This window comes from Littorina saxatilis, linkage group LG8, assembly GCF_037325665.1.
Source record: "Littorina saxatilis isolate snail1 linkage group LG8, US_GU_Lsax_2.0, whole genome shotgun sequence".
Classification (NCBI taxonomy): Eukaryota; Metazoa; Mollusca; class Gastropoda; order Littorinimorpha; family Littorinidae; genus Littorina; species Littorina saxatilis.
Window position 1 is genome coordinate 46,220,564 of NC_090252.1, and position 20,000 is coordinate 46,240,563.

Here is a 20,000-nt window from a genome sequence, read left to right on the forward strand (position 1 = left end):
TTTTTTTTTGGCCTAAACAAACAAAACTGTCATTTTGAACTGAACACAAAGGAGTTAGTAAGTAAACCAGTGTAACATCTGCTGAGGCTACTGTCATTCTAAACGAACACACACACACACACACACACACACACACACACACACACACACACACACACACATAAAATACCGACTCGTGGGAGTGTTCAATAAACTCCCGATCATACCGTCAGCGACTTTCGCTTCTGTCGTAGATATGGAACGGGAGGGCAGATCTGCGCCGTTCACACGGGAGGAAAACTTTCCAACGACTTGCACAGACAAGCTTCACTCCTCTCTCCGTTGATTTGACAATATTGGCGCCACGCCATACAGCCACGGTCATGAACTAAACGCATACATGCTGGTACTAACTCCTGCGTTGTTGTCGGCAGGATGAAAGACTTTCACCTGCAGGGACGTCTTACCTGCACAACTCAGTATTGGCGTTAACCGGTAATAACCGGTATTTTACCGGTTGAAACGAGAAATCACCCGAACAAAATTGACTGCCGGTTCGACCTACCGGTTGTGTGTTTTTAGAACTACCGGGGTTGTTTTTTTGCTGGTAGAACAATAAAACCAGTACTCCGAGTTGGACTCTAGTTGGTTCCAATGACCAGCCTACCCTTTTAATCTGGACTGTTTACATCATAACAGTTTGCGTACCGGTTTGAAAAATACTAGCGCCATCACTGACAACTGCTACAGTGAAACCCCCTTTTAAGACCTTCAAACATCTGAGAAAATCAGGTCTTAACCAGGAGAAAGTCTTAAAATGAGGTTTAATTTACAGACGTTCATAACAGATGATATTTGTACACTACATTGGGGTGTGCACGTTAAAGATCCCACAATTGACAAAAGGGTCTTTCCTGGCAAAATTGTTGAGGCATAGATAAAAAAAATGTCCACCAAATACCCGCGTGACTTGAAATAATAGGCCGTGAAAAGTAAATATTCGCCGTAATGGCTTGAGATTTACTAGCCGATGTGAATGCGTGATATATTGTGTAAAAAATTCCATCTCACACGGCAGGAATTAATATGTAAAGCGCTTAGAGAACGTCAAGCGCTATATATAAATCTCCCATATAAATAAATGAAAAATCAAAGTCTTAAAAAGGGGGAAGTCTTAATTTAGTGGGTCTTAATAAGGGGGCTCCATTGCACAAAGCCCTAAGTTCTATGGAAATCTTGTATGCCAAACAGAGGATATATACTAGGGCAGATTGTGTTGTTGATTATTTGCTCCAATCGGTTGATCCTGATGATAACGATTAACAGTGCTTAATATGTCATTACCCGTTAAAAATGTATCAACGTTTCCGTGTGTATACTTCGCAATAATATGCATGTATTTCCGAAGCTGTAGCTGAGTTCAGTTTTTTGTTTTTGTGTGTGTTACTATTGCTCGTTCACAAACAAAACTGTCATTTCAAACTTTACACAAAGGAGTTCGTAAGTAAACCAGTGTAACATCTACTGAGGCTACTGCCATTCCAAATGAACACACACACACAAAAGCAGGCAAAAGATGACATTTAAAACGGCAAATGCACACCAACTTCATCAATAATCTCTCCAAGACTCTATCCAAAACCTCAAAACAACATGACTATCTCAATGATTTTCTGCAAACTACTACCGAGACCGATAGGGCAAGCTAGCCCATGCTTATTTTTCTTCTCTCTCCCCCCCACCCCGCCATAAATTCATAATGTCCCCCCCCCCCCCCTCCCCATCCCAGTTAGTCTGTCCACAGAATATTTACATATAAGTTGCACTGTCTTTTCCGCAACTCGCCGGGTCTTCTCAACATTTGAAGACTGTATCTTAAAGTTTTGTGTGTTTGTCGTCCCAAGGACAGACTGTAAGAAAAGGCATAGCCTTAAAGTTAAATCTTTATTCTTTTAAAATAAAGGGTTTTTCTCTCTCTCTCACCTCTCTCTGTATCTCTCTCTCACCCCTCTCTCTCTCTCTCTCTCTCTCTCTCTCTCTCACTCTCACTCACCCCTCTCTCTCTTAGTGGGGCGTTGTCCTAGTTCCTAGTCCCGACCTTCGCAGCGCACCACTAATCAGGGGATGTTTATTGATCCTCCAATTTTCTTGCTTGGCGTTTATATGCAAGCTGCCCGTTTTGCAGCATCATTCTACTCTTTCACAAACGTTGAACGGAAATTGTGGAGAATTTAAGTGTAAGCTAGGGTGTACAAATACAAGATTCAGCAACGAATGAATAAGGAAGACACTCGAAGCATGGTTCACACTTGAAAGACTGTGGAGACAAAAAGTCTAATTTGTGGGATCTCTCTCTCTCTCCCCCCCCCCCCCCCCCCCCCCCTCTCTGAAGTTAAATAAATCACTCCTTCCCTCTTTCTCACTCTCCCCATCTAAACATTCACGTAACAACTCAATACCATCAAAATGGAAACTACTGCTAGCGCTGCACCTACAACAGGTATCGGTCAGCCGTCAGATACATCCTGTCCGAACCGACGGCCGGTCACTTCCTAGCTGCTATCGGTCACTAACCCCTTGTATTGCATCATGAAAACCCACACGAAGACCCCCCCCCCCCCCCCCACCATCACCCCGTCTCCTTTCATTCACACCCCCCTCCCCCCACACACCATACCTTTCGTTCAACCCTGTTCGTCAAGGCTTTCCCACACATTAAACTAAGCAACAGGCCGCCTTGAAGTAGAAGAAATAGTTCAATACACTACGGTCAAAAACGAGCAGAAGACAGCAGGCGTGGCAAGCTGTGAGCTCCCTAAATCAGATTTATTACGGAGCAACCTGATACTGATCAATATGTGACAGCGTGAAGCGCCCAGCTTGGAGTAATAACTAAGAACACACCTCGCCTTATCATTGGCATTCAAGACTCGAAACCCGGCTTCAGTGCCTGTGACCTTTGACAACTGTCCGAGAATGTGCCAGAGAAGAAGGAGCTTTAAGGCCCCCCCAAAAATAGGTCTGTTTACGGTAACATAGGCCAAAAAAATAGGGTCGGTAGGTCGGGATTTTTTTTCTCTCCAAAAAACCATATTTTTACGTTATTTTTTTTCCCAAATGCGAAAAAAAAGTCATGGGTCGCGCGAAAAAAATAGGGTCGGTCGGGTTACCGTAAACAGACTATTTTTGGGGGGGCCTAATCAGATACCTTGCAAAGCATTTCTATCTCTCCAAATGCGATAACATTTTAATCAACTGAAAGAAAAGAACAACAAACAAGTCGCGCAAGGCGAAATTACTACATTTAGTCAAGCTGTCGAACTCACGGAATGAAACTGAACGCACTGTATTTTTTTCACCAAGACAGTACAGCTTCGTCAATCCCCGCGAGAAGGAAATCGCTCACCTCCCACGTGCAAAACGCAGTGATATGCACACGCCAGAATAGCGCGGTAGCGTATTATGCTAAGCAGGAAAGCGCGCTTTTCTGTATTCGTGTTAACTTTCTGAGCTTGTTTTGAATACAACCTATCATATCTATATGTTTTTGGAATCAGGAAACGATAAAGAATAAGATGAAATCATTTTTGGATCCATTTCTTAAATTTTAATCGTAAGACTAATTAATCTATTTTCGTTAATTGTGATCACATTTTAAGAGTAAACATGACATATGTATATATTTTTAGATTCAGAATGTCATGAAGAATACGATGCAATCAATTTTAAATCTGTTTGCGAAAAATCGATTTTAATGACAACTTTAATGAGCAAACACATTAATTAATGTGCAAGCCTCCAAGCTGAAATGCAATACCAAAGTCCGGGCGTCGTCGAAGACTAGTTGACCAAAATTTGAACCAATTTGGTTTAAAAATGAGAGCGTGACAGTGCTGCCTCAACTTTTCACGAAAAGCCGGATATGACGTCATCAAAGACATTTATCAAAAAAATGAAAAAAAAGTCTGGGGATATCATACCCAGGAACTCCCATGTAAAATTTCACGAAGATCGGTCTAGTAGTTTTCTCTAAATCGCTCTACACACACACACACACCACACCCTCGTCTCGATTCCCCACTCTACGTTAAAACATTTAGTCAAAACTTGACTAAATGTAAAAAGAAAGAAAATCGGGCACGCAGAAACGAAAGGTCAAATTAAAACAATATTTATAGAAAATCAAACAAGTTCATGGCAGACGTATGTAAACGCATTAGCGTGTACAGAGTGAAGCGTCGAAGTATAGCATTATCCTTAATCCCACTGACAAACCGTTCTCTCAATTTTACCCGCAGGTGCCAATTTCACGCTAGACATTGGTGCCAGCTTAGCCAGTCTACCATTATGTCATATGCACAGCTCTTTCAAAGAACAAGCGCAATGTACACTACACAAGTCAACAGTTTATAAATTGCAAAATTCTGTTGCAAAGACAGCCAAGTCTCTGATGTAGGAGCAACAAAGAAACCAAAAATCGATCATGAAAACATTGGCACCTCAACAATAAAAAGACAATTCCTGCAAATCAATTTCATCGCCAAAGCTTCCATGCCTTCCAGTTCCAGCGTCTAAAACGTCAGCATTCATTCACAGTTGAATCCACTCTCACGCGAGTATTGAACCAAACACCGTCTCTCTCTCTCTCTCTCTCTCTCTCTCTCTCTCTCTCTCTCTCTCTTATTGTACCGGTGGGACCGTTGTAAGCCTTAGCAACGGCAGCTTTGTTTACACCGGTCCTTCCTTGGAAACCAACGCTCAGCGCTCCGAATTCTACAAGACTCGACTTGCCAATCACTCGGCTGGGGGTCGCTGGCTAGAATTTACCCGTTATTCGTCCTGCTTGCCACCCGGAATCCACCCGTAATGCGCCGCACCTACCCGGGGACCTCTCTCCAGGTGCTCTGGCACTTCAACTACAGGCGCGTAAAAATGGTTCACACTGGCAATGGTAACTAATCGTGTCATGAAGGTTTACGTCCGCTATTGCTGCATGCCACAGAAACTCAGTTTTCCAACAAACCACACACTGTCTACCGCCTACCCCACCCTATAATGTAATGGTGTCCGGAAAACTCGGAGAACTTATTTCCAACCACTGGCAAACAAAAAACAGGTTTGAAAATCAAAACTTGCATGACACATGTATGTGCGTTCGTCTGACTGGAATGCCTGAAATCTACATAGATCAGAACAGTTAGCAGAGCTAGAGGTCTACACACGATCAGGTATCACAGCTTATTCTCGGAAACTATCAAACCCTGGCAGGCAATGGAATTCAGAGCTGCAAAAATGCAAGGTACACAGAAAGACAGTCACCGCACAACAGTGGAGTTCCCATGGCCTGTGCACTGGCACGAACCCTTGGGTTTAACAACGGCAGCCTTCAACGTCAGCCACAGGCATAGGCATGCTGGGCATTCATAATCAAGCCACTGAGAGGATTTAGTGGGGGCACTTGTGCTAAACTGACCAGTGCTTCAAGAGCTTCAGTGCCCCCCCCCCCCCCTCCCCTTTGAGGCCAGTGATACAAGGTATTGACACTGTAATCTCAAAGTGTAATGAAACATGCATTAAGGGTGCCACCTGAACTTGAGCCAACCTCTTTACTTACTAATCTAATGGGGGGTGGGGGGGGGGGGGGGTGGGCAGAGATATGAACCCAGAATGTGGAAAGACACAGAGAATTCCAAAAAGCAATATAATACGAAACAGACAAAAGTTCTATCAAGCTAACGAAAACAATGTTTCGCCCTCTTATAGAACTTTACAGCCTTATTCAAGGTTCTCACCAGACATCTCAAAATACTTGTTACCATCTGTTGTAGTTCACACTTGCAGCCCAGGAAATACAAAGGAAAGAAAATTAAAGCCTGCTGAAGAGAGAAAACTGCACAAAAGTATGTGCACAATACAAAACAGCCCATTATCAAGCACACCTAATGCAACCCCCAATATAATTTTTTGTCTACATTTAATCATGCACACACGGAATCTAATCTAATTCTGCCTGTAAAATCTGCCACCAGCGACAGAAGCCTGTGTATTTGCCTTACCTTTGCTGAAAGTAAGGTCTAAACAGCTCCCCACAAGACACATCGACAGGTTCTCAAAACACTGCCAGTGCCACCCCAGAAGACGAATTAGCCAACTTTTAAACACACAATCTGTTCTTAAATTGGCAAGCAAATTCTGCCATCAGCCACAAAAACACATGAAGTCGCCTTACCTTGACAAAGACTCAGACATCCTTCAACAAAATGCCTCCGATCAATTGCTGCACACACCAGGTGTGGCCAACACAATTGAATATTTGTACACAGGTGTTACCCCGCCACATCGCCTTGTCCCAATAAATTCATATCCATACGCAAGGGGTTGAGGGGCTGCTCCACTGTATATATAATTATAAAACATCAGAAATTGTGAAAGAAACAATTGAAAGTCAGCAGAGATAATGCTAAATATATATATATGCTAAAGGTACACTTGCACCACAAGTACAAAGTCAACATTGTAGAGCTACCATAGGCCACACACGAAAATGGGTCAAAAAGAATTTCAAAAAGGAGGGAAGAATGTAAAGAACTCTTTAGAATGCAAAGCCAGATGAGCAACAGACAATTACAAGTAGGGAGGAGACCACAGTCTGTATGTGTGTGTGTGTGTCTATGTGTGTGTGTGTGTGTGTGTGTGTGCTAACACACTCCGTAACTCTTAATGCAGGAGGTTTGACAATTTCTTTTAAATCTTAAAAGAAAAATTGCAAGGGTCGGGATGGGGTATTTCCTCCCCTAGATTTAAAAATGAGTATTGACGGACGCAGTGGCGTGGTGGTAAGACGTCGGCCTCCTAATCGGGAGGTCGTGAGTTCGAATCCCAGTCGCTGCCGCCTGGTGGGTTAAGAGTGGAGATTTTTCCGATCTCCCAGGTCAACTTATGTGCAGACCTGCTAGTGACTTAACCCCCTTCGTGTGTACATGCAAGCACAAGACCAAGTGCGCACGGAAAAGATCCAGTAATCTATGTCGGAGTTCGGTGGATTATGGAAACACGAAAATATCCAGCATGCCTACTCAATGAAAGCGGAGTGAAGCTGACTATGCTCTCAGAATTTAGTTTGGGGAACGAAAATGGGCAAACGAGCTCACACGTAACCAGAAAATTCTGGAACGCTGAAGAAGAAAAATGAGTAAAAGTACAACAAAAATAACTAAGCAGAGTGTACGAAGAATAGGAGCAAACCTACTGAGGAAGAACACACGAGAATATCAGTGAAAGGGAGATAGAAACAAGTCGCGTAAGACGAAAATACAACATTTAGTCAAGTAGCTGTCGAACTCACAGAATGAAACTGAACACAATGCAACGCAGCAAGACCGTATACTCGTAGCATCGTCAGTCCACCGCTCATGGCAAAGGCAGTGAAATTGACAAGAAGAGCGGGGTAGTAGTTGCGCTAAGAAGGATAGCACGCTTTTCTGTACCTCTCTTTGTTTTAACTTTCTGAGCGTGTTTTTAATCCAAACATATCATATCTATATGTTTTTGGAATCAGGAACCGACAAGGAATAAGATGAAAGTGTTTTTAAATTGATTTGGACAATTTAATTTTAATAATAATTTTTATATATTTAATTTTCAGAGCTTGTTTTTAATCCGAATATAACATATTTATATGTTTTTGGAATCAGCAAATGATGGAGAATAAGATAAACGTAAATTTGGATCGTTTTATAAATTTTAATTTTTTTTTACAATTTTCCGATTTTTAATGACCAAAGTCATTAATTAATTTTTAAGCCACCAAGCTGAAATGCAATACCAAAGTCCGGGCTTCGTCGAAGATTACTTGACCAAAATTTGAACCAATTTGGTTGAAAAATGCGGGCGTGACAGTGCCGCCTCAACTTTCACGAAAAGCCGGATATGACGTCATCAAAGACATTTATCAAAAAAATGAAAAAAACGTTTGGGGGTTTCATACCCAGGAACTCTCATGTCAAATTTCATAAAGATCGGTCCAGTAGTTTAGTCTGAATCGCTCTACACACACACACACACACGCACGCACATACACCACGACCCTCGTTTCGATTCCCCCTCGATGTTAAAATATTTAGTCAAAACTTGACTAAATGTAAAAAAGACCAATTTGAGAGTGAATAACTGAGAGAAAAATACAAATGCACAAGAACGAAAGTGAAAGAAAAGTGAGCAGAAAATATGTCAGATCCACAAAAAGTCAAGGAGACTGAGAGTGGTATAAAAGCATAAGAGTGAAAAGTAAGAAGATAAGCATGCAAGAAAAACAGGTCAAATAACCCCAAAGAAAAAAAAATGGTCCCCAATTATACGAAAGCCCACAAGTGAAAGGTGAAAGAAAGGTTCTCAGAAAAAATATCCGAGTCCCAGAAAGAGTCAAAGTGAGTGGCTTGAAAGCTTACTGAAGCTAAGTGAAAAGAGAAGCGTCCACCAACAATTTCAAACAATCCATAAGCAGTGTAGACCGGGTGACAATTGCAGAAAGGAGAGAGAAGGGGCTACAAAGGCATGCTACAATAAAGAATTTCAGACAACTCAAGAGTCAACGAGAGTGGCTTAAAAGCACACTGTAAGTGAAAAGAGAAGCTCACAAACAATTTCATAAGCTGTGTAGACCAGGCCACAAAAGGACAAAAGAGAGGGAAGGGGGTGTCATGCCACAATTTAAAGAATTTCAGACAACTCAAGAGTCAACGAGAGTGGCTTGAAAGCACACTGAAAGTGAAAAGAGAAGCGCCCACGAACAATTTCAAAAGGCAAAAAAAAAAAAGTCTGTTTACGGTATCCCGACCGACCCTATTTTTTCGCACGACCCTTGACTTTTTTTGCCTATGTTACCGTAAACAGACTATTTTTGTTGTTGGCCTAAGCTGAAGTAGACCAGGCCACAAAAGGAGAAAGGAGAGGGAAGGGGTAGGCAATGAAGAAATTCAGACGACTCATAAGCTGTGTAGACCAGGTGACGAAAGGCTATATGAGAGGGAAGGGGGTGGCATGCCACAACATGTTCATCCCTGACCCAACCCTGGCACAGCGTCAAAAGCCTGTTCCGCAAGTCTGGGCAGCTCTCACTGTCTCAGTGTCACAGCTATAGATCTGCCAACACAGCCCTCGCTCTCATTCTCTCTGTCCCGTCTACACACAGGCACCATGCTCTCTGCTATCTGATTAACTGATTGCCATTTGCAGATAAAAGCCTCTTGCTCTAATTTCCAACCTTACCAACCTCATCGTTCAATACAGTATCACCAGCAACCAAATTGTACACAGCACAATTCTTCAGCATAGAAACAATGCCTGTCAAAGCTTGGCTATCCACGATTCCAAAGACAGTGATTCCAAATTATTGAAGTTTGATCATGACAGTACCTTCCATATAAAAGTGTGTTGCTCTAATTTCCAACCTCACCGTTCAATACAGTATCACCAGCAACCAAATTGTACACAGCATAATTCTTCAGCATACAATACCTGTCAAAGCTTGGCTGACAGTGATTCCAAATAATTCATGTTTGATCATGACAGTACCTGACCGACTTCTGTGCACACGGACCGCATTTCTTTGCGCTTGGAAACAACTAAACAGCTATAAACAGCAAGGCCCAATATAATCAACAAGTCACTGGTATAAAGTAATAAACTGCGCAAGATTACAAAATCCACCCAGAAACACCAAAGAAGAAGAAGAAAAAACATATATATATATATATTTATTTCTGCACTAACCATTTTGACAGACACTGAAAGTGAAAAATCAATCTGCCATTAAATTGATTAATGATTGATCACTGAAGAATGCCGGTTATAAGAGAATCAATAGCTAGAGATTTATGAATCATTTGTCCTGAAACTGCTTGGCAGCAGATAAATTGATAATGCAAAATTCTGCAGGACTTTCTCCACAAAACCGCTGACCTTTCAACAACTGCTGGAAAACCAGTCGAACACGAACAATTATCAATGATTATGAACACTGAAACATTTTCTACTAGAATTAGAAACCTTGAAAGGAGTATGCAGCATATAACTTTTAACGATCCTTCATGAAAAACTGACTACCTGGACTAACACTAACAGTGACAAATCAATTTGCGAATGTGCAATAAAACACACACAAAATCCAAGCAAATGAAAGAAAGAATGCAAGAATCATGTGACGAAAAAAAAGTGTAAAAAACGGAAATCTTACTGTGAAAAATGACAGCAGTGTCAGTTTGTTGGCCAGTGGTTGCTGGGGGACAGGCGGGCCGGGTCAGAGCCACACATTCTCCTGTCCTCACTGCCGTTGCCAGGGTTCAAAACCTGCTCTGCAATTCCTCTCCCTCTAACCTTCATCTTGAACCTTGCACTCCGGACTTAGAAATGTATGCGAGTGGAAGAGCGGGCAGGTTGCAGCTCGGCTGGTTGGCTGATGTTGTCTGCGAGACACGGCCCAGGTGAAACTAGCTAGAGACTGACGACCACTAAGCGACACACCACCTTTTACAATGACCTTTTCATGTGCGACCCAATCGTCTGCTCTACATGCGTGCATGTTCCGGCACGCCGACGTACGAACCGGTTGTAACAGCGACAACCGCGACCACCACGCCACCCCACTGAGCAACGGTCTGACAAACGGGCTTTGATTGATTGAACAAAGCGCTGGCATGCGTCCATCGACAGAAAACGGCCCTTATTCCAGGCAACCGTGTCCAAGACAGGAACTGAGGTTTTCTGTTGTCTACTCTTTGGCCCCTGTCCAAATAAATACTGCGCATCGCCAAAGAAGTGTGCAATGGGATCAATCGTTTTTGTCTTTTCTCACGATCCTTGGCGGTTGCTGTTGAAACATGCTGTTGCGTACGTTTTGAATGCTACTGCAATGTGCAAAGTTACATAATGTATCGTGAATAAGACATAGATTGCACTTACCTCTGTCGAATTTCTTTCCGTCCGAGTCAATGTCTTTCACATCGAAAATATCTTCGAAGAGTACGCCTGCCATTTCGTGTCTTTTCTTCGTCTGCCACTGAGAATACTTGCAAAGGATTGAAGAAGAATGATTCAACAAGTTCTTAGCTGAACGATAGATTCAAAATGATCGAACGGATGGCCAGGAATGTCACAATTATTCAGCAATCTTTGTTTACTCGGTCGTACGTGTATGATCATGGCACATGTCAGCGAACTTTGACTACCTTCAGCGTAGAAGATGGTGTAAGGGGGACAACTCAACTGTTGCCCTGCTTCCGCATATCCTGCGAAGTGCGTGCTCGCAACTAGACTCTCTCTCTCTCTCTCTCTCTCTCTCTCTCTCTCTCTCTCTCTCTCTCTCTCTCTCTCTCTGTGATACACATTCTGTGAAGATTTCATAAAAATTCCGGCATACATTGTCTTGTACACGTGTGTAATGTGTTCTATGTTTGACAGTGTGGCGGCTGCGCAGTGTAGGCTTGATTATTTCTATTTAGTCAGTCAGTGACATCCAGCCTCGTTTTCGACTGTCCCCCTGGGAGATTTTGGTCCCCCCTCGCATCCAAAATAGGCCCCTCTCGAACTGGTCCCCCTTTTTTCTAACCAATGTAGAGCTATGTCAGTATTTATTTTAACTTTATTGTTATAGTGTGTGTCAACTCAGTAGAAAACGTGACTGGATCTCTCTCATTCTCTCTCTCTCGCCCCCCGCCACACTTTCTCTCCTCCCCCCATCTCTCAAACACACACACACACATTATGCACGCACGCACGCACGCACGCGTGCACACTCACTCACGCACGCACGCACGCAAACCGTACACACACCTCTTTCGTTATATGTATAATTATTTTCATTTTTGTACAGAGATGTTATTCAAGATGATCGGCTTGAACTGGGTGAAGGTTACAGTGTCAAATCTAAACTTTTAAAAGACCAGAACTGTTAGTCTTCTGCTGTTTTTGTTGTTTCAAGGGCCATGATTTGAGACACTGGTACTCAGTCTTGACTGTCAGTACTTGAAGTACGCTGAAAGCCAAAGGTGGCAACTAGTTTTCATGTCATGGACACTGACTTACTTAATTTTGAAGAAATATTTTTTCTATGGCGTTGTATAGAAAATATTAGATACTTGGTCTTTGATGTTATTCTCTAAATGCTATTTCCAGTTTAAAAAAATTGACAGGAAATGTGGACTTTCATGCATTCGATGACGTTTCATGCAAAGACAGTACCGTGTAGAAGTTTGTTTGGTACTTTGCTATTGTTATTATTTTGCTCATTTCAGGACGTGACAAGATGTGGGATTAACAATTTATTAATTTACATTTATGTTGCGTTATAAAGTGCACAGCGCTCTGGTTAGCAATTTCTGTTGCAACTCTTTGCTGTTTCTTGTTTCATTTCTTGTTTCTTTGACACAGTTTGACTGGACATACCAAATAATCCTCATGAGAGTCCAATGTGGAAATGGAAAGATCAAGTTTGCTTTTGAAATAAAGTTTTTCTTGTCAAAGAACGTAAATGTCTATTTCAGGTTTTGCTAGAGAGAGAGATAGAGAGTGAGGGGCCGGGGGGGGGGGAGAGAGAGAGAGAGAGAGAGAGAGAGAGAGAGAGAGAGAGAGAGAGAATATTGATTGACTTATTTATTTATTGTTTGAAATTCTAGTAATATTTAATGTTCAGTATTCGGTACAACCATCTCATAAACAAACAGAAACAAAAAGAACCAATGCAAAAAAGAAACCTGAAAGAAACAAGAACACAACCAAACAAATTTATTCTACATACGTGAGAGAGACACCCGTGAGATAATAATCGTTCAAATCACACGTGTGTATATCATGTAAATGAGGTCATGTCAAGCAAGTCTGGTAGGGACCTGTTTTTCCACTGCTTATGATGCCAAAGTCACCGAGACAAACGTCATTATAGAAACACAAATTGCGCTCGCTAATTACCCTCGATGAATCTTTAGAACTAACACGTCACGCCACACTTTCAGAGTGACGTTTCTTTGCTTTGACGTAATAGATTGCACGAGGCTTTAGAAGAGATCGAGGTTCCAAAACAAGCGTCTTCAATTTAGCTGCCTCGAATGCAGGACATTTTTAGTAAAATACACGTAAGTACAGTATGTAGGATAAACAGAATACTACATGGCTTGCTGTGTCGTACCAGATTTACACTCGTTGCTTTTTCAAATAGTGAACAGCTCGCTTTCGCTCGCAGTTCAATATTTAAAAAAACAACTCGTGTAAATCTGGTACGACACAGCAAGCCATGTAGTATTCTCTATATATCTCACACACACAAAAATAACAACAAGCACATAAATCGGGGAAAAAATGTTCCTATGGCCCTGGGGACAATAAAGTTTTGTAACAATAAAGTTAAAAATAAATACTGACATAGCTCTACGTTGGTTAGAAAAGAGGGGGACCAGTTCGAGAGGGGGCCTATTTTGGATACGAGGGGGGACCAAAATCGCCCAGGGGGACCAGTCGAAAACGAGGCTGGATGTCTAAGGGGGGACCATTATAGAGCAGGTTTTGCCACGAATTGGTCCCCCGGGGGACATTGGTCGCCCGGGGGACTACTTCAGAGGGGGGACCGGACCGGATCCACACGAACTGAAAACTGCCTGAACAATCCTTCTCATTGCGGTCAATGCGCATGCGCTAACATGGGGAGATTAATCAGGTCGTGAACAACCTAACCCCAACCCTTACCGTAACCCTTACCCTAATCCTAACCCTAATCCTAACCCTAACCCTAACCAGAGACCTTCTATCTATGTCTCTGCCCCATGGTTCGTTCGGTCAAAGGGTCGCATTTTTTAAGTCCAAGATTGACGCATGTGCATTGACTGCAATGCCGGAGAAGGATTGTTCAGCAGAGGTTTCAGTTCGTGACACCGGTATTCATTTTACTACGCCGTAGGCTACGTTATCTGATGCTTTTCAATATTATTTCATTTTAAAGTTGTGTTTTCCTTTATTTTATTTTTCCTTACCTTGTTTATTTTTTTGCATTCGTTGAAGTCTTGGGACTGGGTGGCCGAGTGGTAACGCACTTGCGCTCGGAAGCGAGAGGTTGCGTGTTCAGGCCTGGGTCAGGCCGCAATTTTCTACCCCCTTTCCTAACCTAGGTGGTGGGTTCAAGTGCTAGTCTTTCGGATGAGACGATAAACCGAGGTCCCTTCGTGTACACTACATTGGGGTGTGCACGTTAAAGATCCCACGATTGACAAAAGGGTCTTTCCTGGCAAAATTGTATAGGCATAGATAAAAATGTCCATCAAATACCCGTGGGACTTGGAATAAAGTAAAAAAATTCCAACTCACACGGCATTAAGTCTCAGGAAACATGAATACACGCATGCAGGGGAAAAAAATAAAAAAAATATGGGTAGTGCCGTATGTATGGCAGCTCGCTTTCTCCGGGGAGAAAGCAGCCCGAATTTCCATGAGGGTAACCTCACTGGACTGTAAATCTTATCCATCCATCCATCCATCCGTTTTTCGTTCTTTCTTCCTTGCTTTCATGACTGGTTTAGAGTGTGGGTTAGCCGACAGAATGATCATGCCGCAGTGCCGCGGGCCAGTAACGCCAAATTCCGAGACTACTCCCGGACTTCAGATTTCTGATTCGATATAATTATACTCGAGACTGAAATGTTGTTTCCTGGTCAAATTAAAGCAGTACAGTTATTTAAGGAAGATACGCATGTCAGTTTCTTGCAAGTGAAGGAAATTGGTGGTGAAATTTAATAGATTCCACCCCAAAATTCGATTTCTTCGCGCGAAAACCGTCGTGCACCGAGTGGGAAGGATTTTAGGACTGATGAAGCAAATTTCTAAGTTGAAATACAAAATTGTGGCTTAACGAATTTGAACCCATGATTGTAAAGTACCTAAGCTCGATCATCAGTCAGTACTATGGAAGGGAGGGGGGCTTTTTAGTGTGGAGCTTATACAAGATCAACGAGGCCGAATTAGAAAGCTGAATGAGCCGGGAAAAGCTGCTGAGTGGTGATTTTTAAAAAAAATAACATTAACGATTGTGCACGTGCCGCCTTCTGAATTTTATCTTAAACTGTTCGGTATATGCCTCGGTTTTACTTATAAAGTTTAGCACACAAAAAAACTGTCTTGGCACTTCGCCCAAAAAACTGTACAGTTCAGGTTGGTGGTTGTACTTATATGACCAGGCCGATACCTTAAAACAAGTCGCGTAAGGCAAAATTACTACATTTAGTCAAGCTGTGGAACTCACAGAATGAAACTGAACGCACTGCATTTTTTCACAATGACCGTAGTCCGCCGCTTGTGCAAAATGGAGTGAAACGGCTGACGAGCCTGTTTAGCGCGGTAGTGGTTTCGCTGTGCTTCATAGCACGCTTAATTTTCTGTGCCTCTCTTCGTTTTAACTTTCTGAGCGTGTTTTTAATCCAAACATATCATATCTATATGTTTTTGGAATCAGGAACCGACAAGGAATAAGATGAAATTGTTTTTAAATCGATTTCGGAAATTTAATATTGATCCTAAATTTAATGATTTTAATTTTCAGAGATTGTTTTTAATCCGAATATAACATATTTATATGTTTTTTGAATCAAGAAATGATGTAGAATAAGATAAACGTAAATTTGGATCGTTTTATATAAAAAAATATTCATCACAATTTTCAGATTTTTAATGACCAAAGTTATTAATTAATTTTTAAGCAACCAAGCTGAAATTGCAATACCGAAGTCCGGCCTTCGTGGAAGATTGGTTTACAAAATTTTCAATTAATTTGATTGAAAAATGAGGGTGTGACAGTGGCGCCTCAACTTTTACAAAAAGCCGGATATGACGTCATCAAAGACATTTATCGAACAAATTAAAAACATCATCTGGGGATACCATACCCAGGAACTCTCATGTAAAATGTCATAAAGATCGGTCCAGTAGTTTACTCTGAATCGCTCTACACACACACAGACACACACACACACACAGACATACAAACACCACGACCCTCGTCTTGATTCCTCCTCTATGTTAAAACATTTAGTCAAAACTTGACTAACTGTAAAAAACGTTTCAGCACTGAGTTACTCAAATTGAAAACGGCTGTGTTTTGAGTAGGCATTCTGGCCAGACTGTAATTCTCATAGTCATGCCTTTTTGCGACAGTCGCAATTGTCATCCTGCCTTTCAACCCTGAGTGTTCCTTGAGATATGTGTGTGTGTGTGTGTGTGTGTGTGTGTGTGTGTGTGTGTGTGTGTGTGTGTCGGGGAGGGGGGTCTGTGTGGGTCTGTGTGTGTATGTGTGGGCTGTGTATGTGTGTGTGTATGTGTATGTGTGTAGAGTGGTGGGATGTGAGTGTGTGTGTAGAGGGGTGGGATGTGTATTTGTGTGTGTCTGTCTGTGTGAAGGGGTGGGATGTGTGTGTGTGTCTGTCTGTCTGTCTGTGTGTGTAGTGGGGTGGGATGTGAGTGTGTCTGTCTGTCTGTGTAGTGGGGTGGGATGTGTGTGTGTGTGTCTGTCTGTCTGTGTAGTGGGGTGGGATGTGTGTGTGTGTGTGTGTGTGTGTGTCTGTCTGTCTCTGTGTGTAGTGGGGTGGGATGTGAGTGTGTGTGTGTGTCTGTCTGTCTGTGTAGTGGGGTGGGATGTGTGTGTGTGTGTGTCTGTCTGTCTGTGTAGTGGGGTGGGATGTGTGTGTGTGTGTGTGTGTCTGTCTGTGTGTGTAGTGGGGTGGGATGTGTGTGTGTGTCTGTCTGTCTGTGTAGTGGGGTGGGATGTGTGTGTGTGTCTGTCTGTGTGTGTAGTGGGGTGCGATGTGTGTGTCTGTCTGTCTGTCTGTCTGTCTGTCTGTCTGTGTAGTGGGGTGGGATGTGTGTGTGTAGTGGGGTGGGATGTGTCTGTGTGTGTAGTGGGGTGGGATGTGTGTGTGTGTGTGTGTGTGTGTGTCTGTCTGTCTGTGTAGAGGGGTGGGACGTGTGTGTGTGTGTGTGTGTGTCTGTCTGTGTAGTGGGGTGGGATGTGTGTGTGTGTCTGTGTGTGTAGTGGGGTGGGATGTGTGTGTGTGTGTGTGTGTGTGTGTCTGTCTGTCTGTGTAGTGGGGTGGGATGTGTGTGTGTCTGTGTGTGTAGAGGGGTGGGATGTCTGTGTCTGTGTCTGTGTGTGTAGTGGGGTGGGATGTGTGTGGGTGTATGTCTGTCTGTCTGTGTAGTGGGGTGGGATGTGTGTGTGTCTGTCTGTCTGTCTGTGTAGTGGGGTGGGATGTACGTGTGTGTGTCTGTCTGTGTAGTGGGGTTGGATATGTGTGTGTGTCTGTCTCTGTCTGTGTGTGTAGTGGGGTGGGATGTGTGTGTGTGTCTGTCTGTGTGTGTGTAGTGGGGTGGGATGTGTGTGTGTGTGTGTGTGTGTCTGTGTAGTGGGGTGGGATGTGAGTGTGTCTGTGTAGTGGGGTGGGATGTGTGTGTGTGTGTCTGTCTGTCTGTGTAGTGGGGTGGGATGTGTGTGTGTGTGTCTGTCTGTGTAGTGGGGTGGGATGTGTGTGTGTGTGTGTCTGTCTGTGTAGTGGGTTGGGATGTGTGTGTGTGTCTGTGTAGTGGGGTGGGATGTGTGTGAGTGTGTCTGTCTGTCTGTGTAGTGGGGTGGGATGTGTGTGTGTCTGTCTGTCTGTCTGTGTAGTGGGGTGGGATGTGTGTGTGTGTGTCTGTCTGTGTAGTGGGGTGGGATGTGTGTGTGTGTGTCTGTGTAGTGGGGTGGGATGTGTGTGTGTGTGTGTGTCTGTCTGTGTAGTGGGGTGGGATGTGTGTGTGTGTGTCTGTGTAGTGGGGTGGGATGTGTGTGTGTGTGTGTGTGTCTGTCTGTGTAGTGGGGTGGGATGTGTGTGTCTGTCTGTCTGTGTAGTGGGGTGGGATGTGTGTGTGTGTGTGTGTGTGTGTCTGTCTGTGTAGTGGGGTGGGATGTGTGTGTGTGTGTCTGTGTAGTGGGGTGGGATGTGTGTGTGTGTGTGTGTGTCTGTCTGTGTAGTGGGGTGGGATGTGTGTGTCTGTCTGTCTGTGTAGTGGGGTGGGATGTGTGTGTGTGTGTGTGTCTGTCTGTGTAGTGGGGTGGGATGTGTGTGTGTGTCTGTCTGTGTAGTGGGGTGGGATGTGTGTGTGTGTGTGTCCGTCTGTCTGTGTAGTGGGGTGGGATGTGTGTGTGTATGTCTGTCTGTGTAGTGGGGTGGGATGTGTGTGTCTATGTCTGTCTCTCTGTGTAGTGGGGTGGGATGTGTGTGTCTCTGTGTGTAGTGGGGTGGGGGTGTGTGTGTGTGTGTGTGTGTGTGTGAGTGTCTGTCTGTGTTGTGGGGTGGGATGTATGTGTGTGTGTCTGTCTGTGTAGTGGGGTTGGATATGTGTGTGTGTCTGTCTGTGTCTGTGTGTGTGTGTGTGTAGAGGGGTGGGATGAGTGTGTGTGTGTGTGTGCGTGTGTGTGTGTGAAGGGGTGGGCTGTGTGTGTGTGTCACGAGTGTGTGTGTGTGAGTGAGTCAGTGTGTGTGTGTGTGTGCGTGTGTGTGTGTGTGTTAGTGTGTGTGTGTGTGTGTGTGTGTGTGTGAGTGTGTGTGTGTGTGTGTGTGTGTGTGTGCCACGGTAAGGTTGGTCCAGAAGGTTGGGCGAATACGCCCACAAGAACAGAAGCAAAAGACCCCCGCCCCAATACAAACAAATTAAAGACAGAAAAGAAAAACAACAGCAACAACAACAACAGCAACAACAACAACAGCAACAACAACACCCTCTACACACCCATTCGCATATACATTAAAACAGGAAAGCCCTCTCTCTCTCTCTCTCTCTCTCTCTTTCTCTCAGAAGGGGCTCTGGCCTAAAACTGAATAAACTTTCGTATTCGTATTCGTATTCTCTCTTTCTCTCTCTTTCTCTCTATCTCTCCCCCCCCCTCTCTCTCTCTCTCTCTCTCTCTGTCTCTCTCTATCTCTCTCCCCCTCTCTCTCAGTCTTTCTTTCTCTCTCTCTCTCTCTCTCTCTCTCTCTCTCTCTCTCTCTCTCTCTCTCTCTCTCTCTCTCTCTCTCTCTCTCGTAACTGAGTAAGCACAGACATCTTTTTACTTGTCACCCACCACATTTAGTGGGAATACGTTTTATTTGCAGGCGACACGATGAAATAATTATATTAGCTCACCAAACTGTACCGAATGCAAGGAAAATCGAAGTGTGTCAACTTGAACATGTGATTTAAGCCCAGTAATACATTCAGTTTAAAGTTGTAGATCAGTGAAGGAAACACGTACACTGGGAGAGTTGCGAGGTTAACTGTATGAGTAAAATCCGATTATGATAATATCTTTTATTTAACGTCACTTTGAAAGGTGGAGAGAAACAAGTATTGAAGTCATCACAGAAAAAATGTTGTGTTATGTTGGTGGGACATGAACGCGCATAATTATATGCGCCGGTGTGTGTATGTATGCGTCTGTTTCAGTGCGTGTGTGCTTGTGTGTCATTGTATTTGACTGCATTACAACAACAACAACAACAAACGTATCACCAGGCTGGTCTTGAATATTATGTAGTTTTACATGGTATGTCCGAAACAGTAAAAACAAGGGAGAGAATAAGGCAATAAGAGCAGGTAGGAGTCTTGTTCCCTTCAGACGCAAGACCAAGGGGGATAATCGGCGGTAGCGTTGGCGTTAGGCACGGGTTGTCTCACCCACTCCAGGGCCTGTCTCACGGACAGTACCCAAGTATCCTGGAACATCATCATTATCATCATTATCATCATTGTCGTCATCATCATCATTATCATCGTCGTCATCATCATCATCGTCGTCGTCGTCGTTGTCGTTATAGCCATCATCGCCCACTCCAAGGCCTGGCTCACAAATGCAGTACCCAAGTATCCCGAAACATCATCATTATCGTCGTCGTCATCATCATCGTCGTCATCAGCATCCGATCCAGGATCTGTCTGTTTGACAGTACTATACACATGTGTCATGCAACAACCTC

The 20,000-nt window shown here is 43.5% G+C and overlaps 2 protein-coding genes and 1 long non-coding RNA gene across 5 annotated transcripts in view; all 3 read right to left on the reverse strand.

The window, feature by feature from the left end:
• LOC138973659 (DNA-directed RNA polymerases I, II, and III subunit RPABC3-like) overlaps positions 1 to 11,232 on the reverse strand; it is a gene marked incomplete in the record, with an annotated part of 44,685 nt that extends 33,453 nt beyond the window's left edge. The window contains 1 exon segment of the mRNA XM_070346389.1: positions 10,939 to 11,232. Coding sequence (XP_070202490.1) covers positions 10,939 to 11,011 — 73 coding nt within the window.
• The window catches only part of LOC138973686 (uncharacterized), a 188,836-nt gene that overhangs the window by 101,905 nt on the left and 66,931 nt on the right, over positions 1 to 20,000 (reverse strand). The gene's annotated exons all lie outside the window — the stretch shown is intronic.
• The window catches only part of LOC138973674 (chitin deacetylase 7-like), a 144,258-nt gene continuing 143,348 nt past the window's right edge, over positions 19,091 to 20,000 (reverse strand). For all 3 annotated transcript variants that reach the window (XM_070346409.1, XM_070346407.1, XM_070346408.1), the window contains exon 7: positions 19,091 to 19,740. In XM_070346409.1, the coding sequence (XP_070202510.1) occupies positions 19,639 to 19,740 (102 nt within the window). In that variant the 3' untranslated portion in view covers positions 19,091 to 19,638. The remainder of the gene's footprint in view (positions 19,741 to 20,000) is intronic.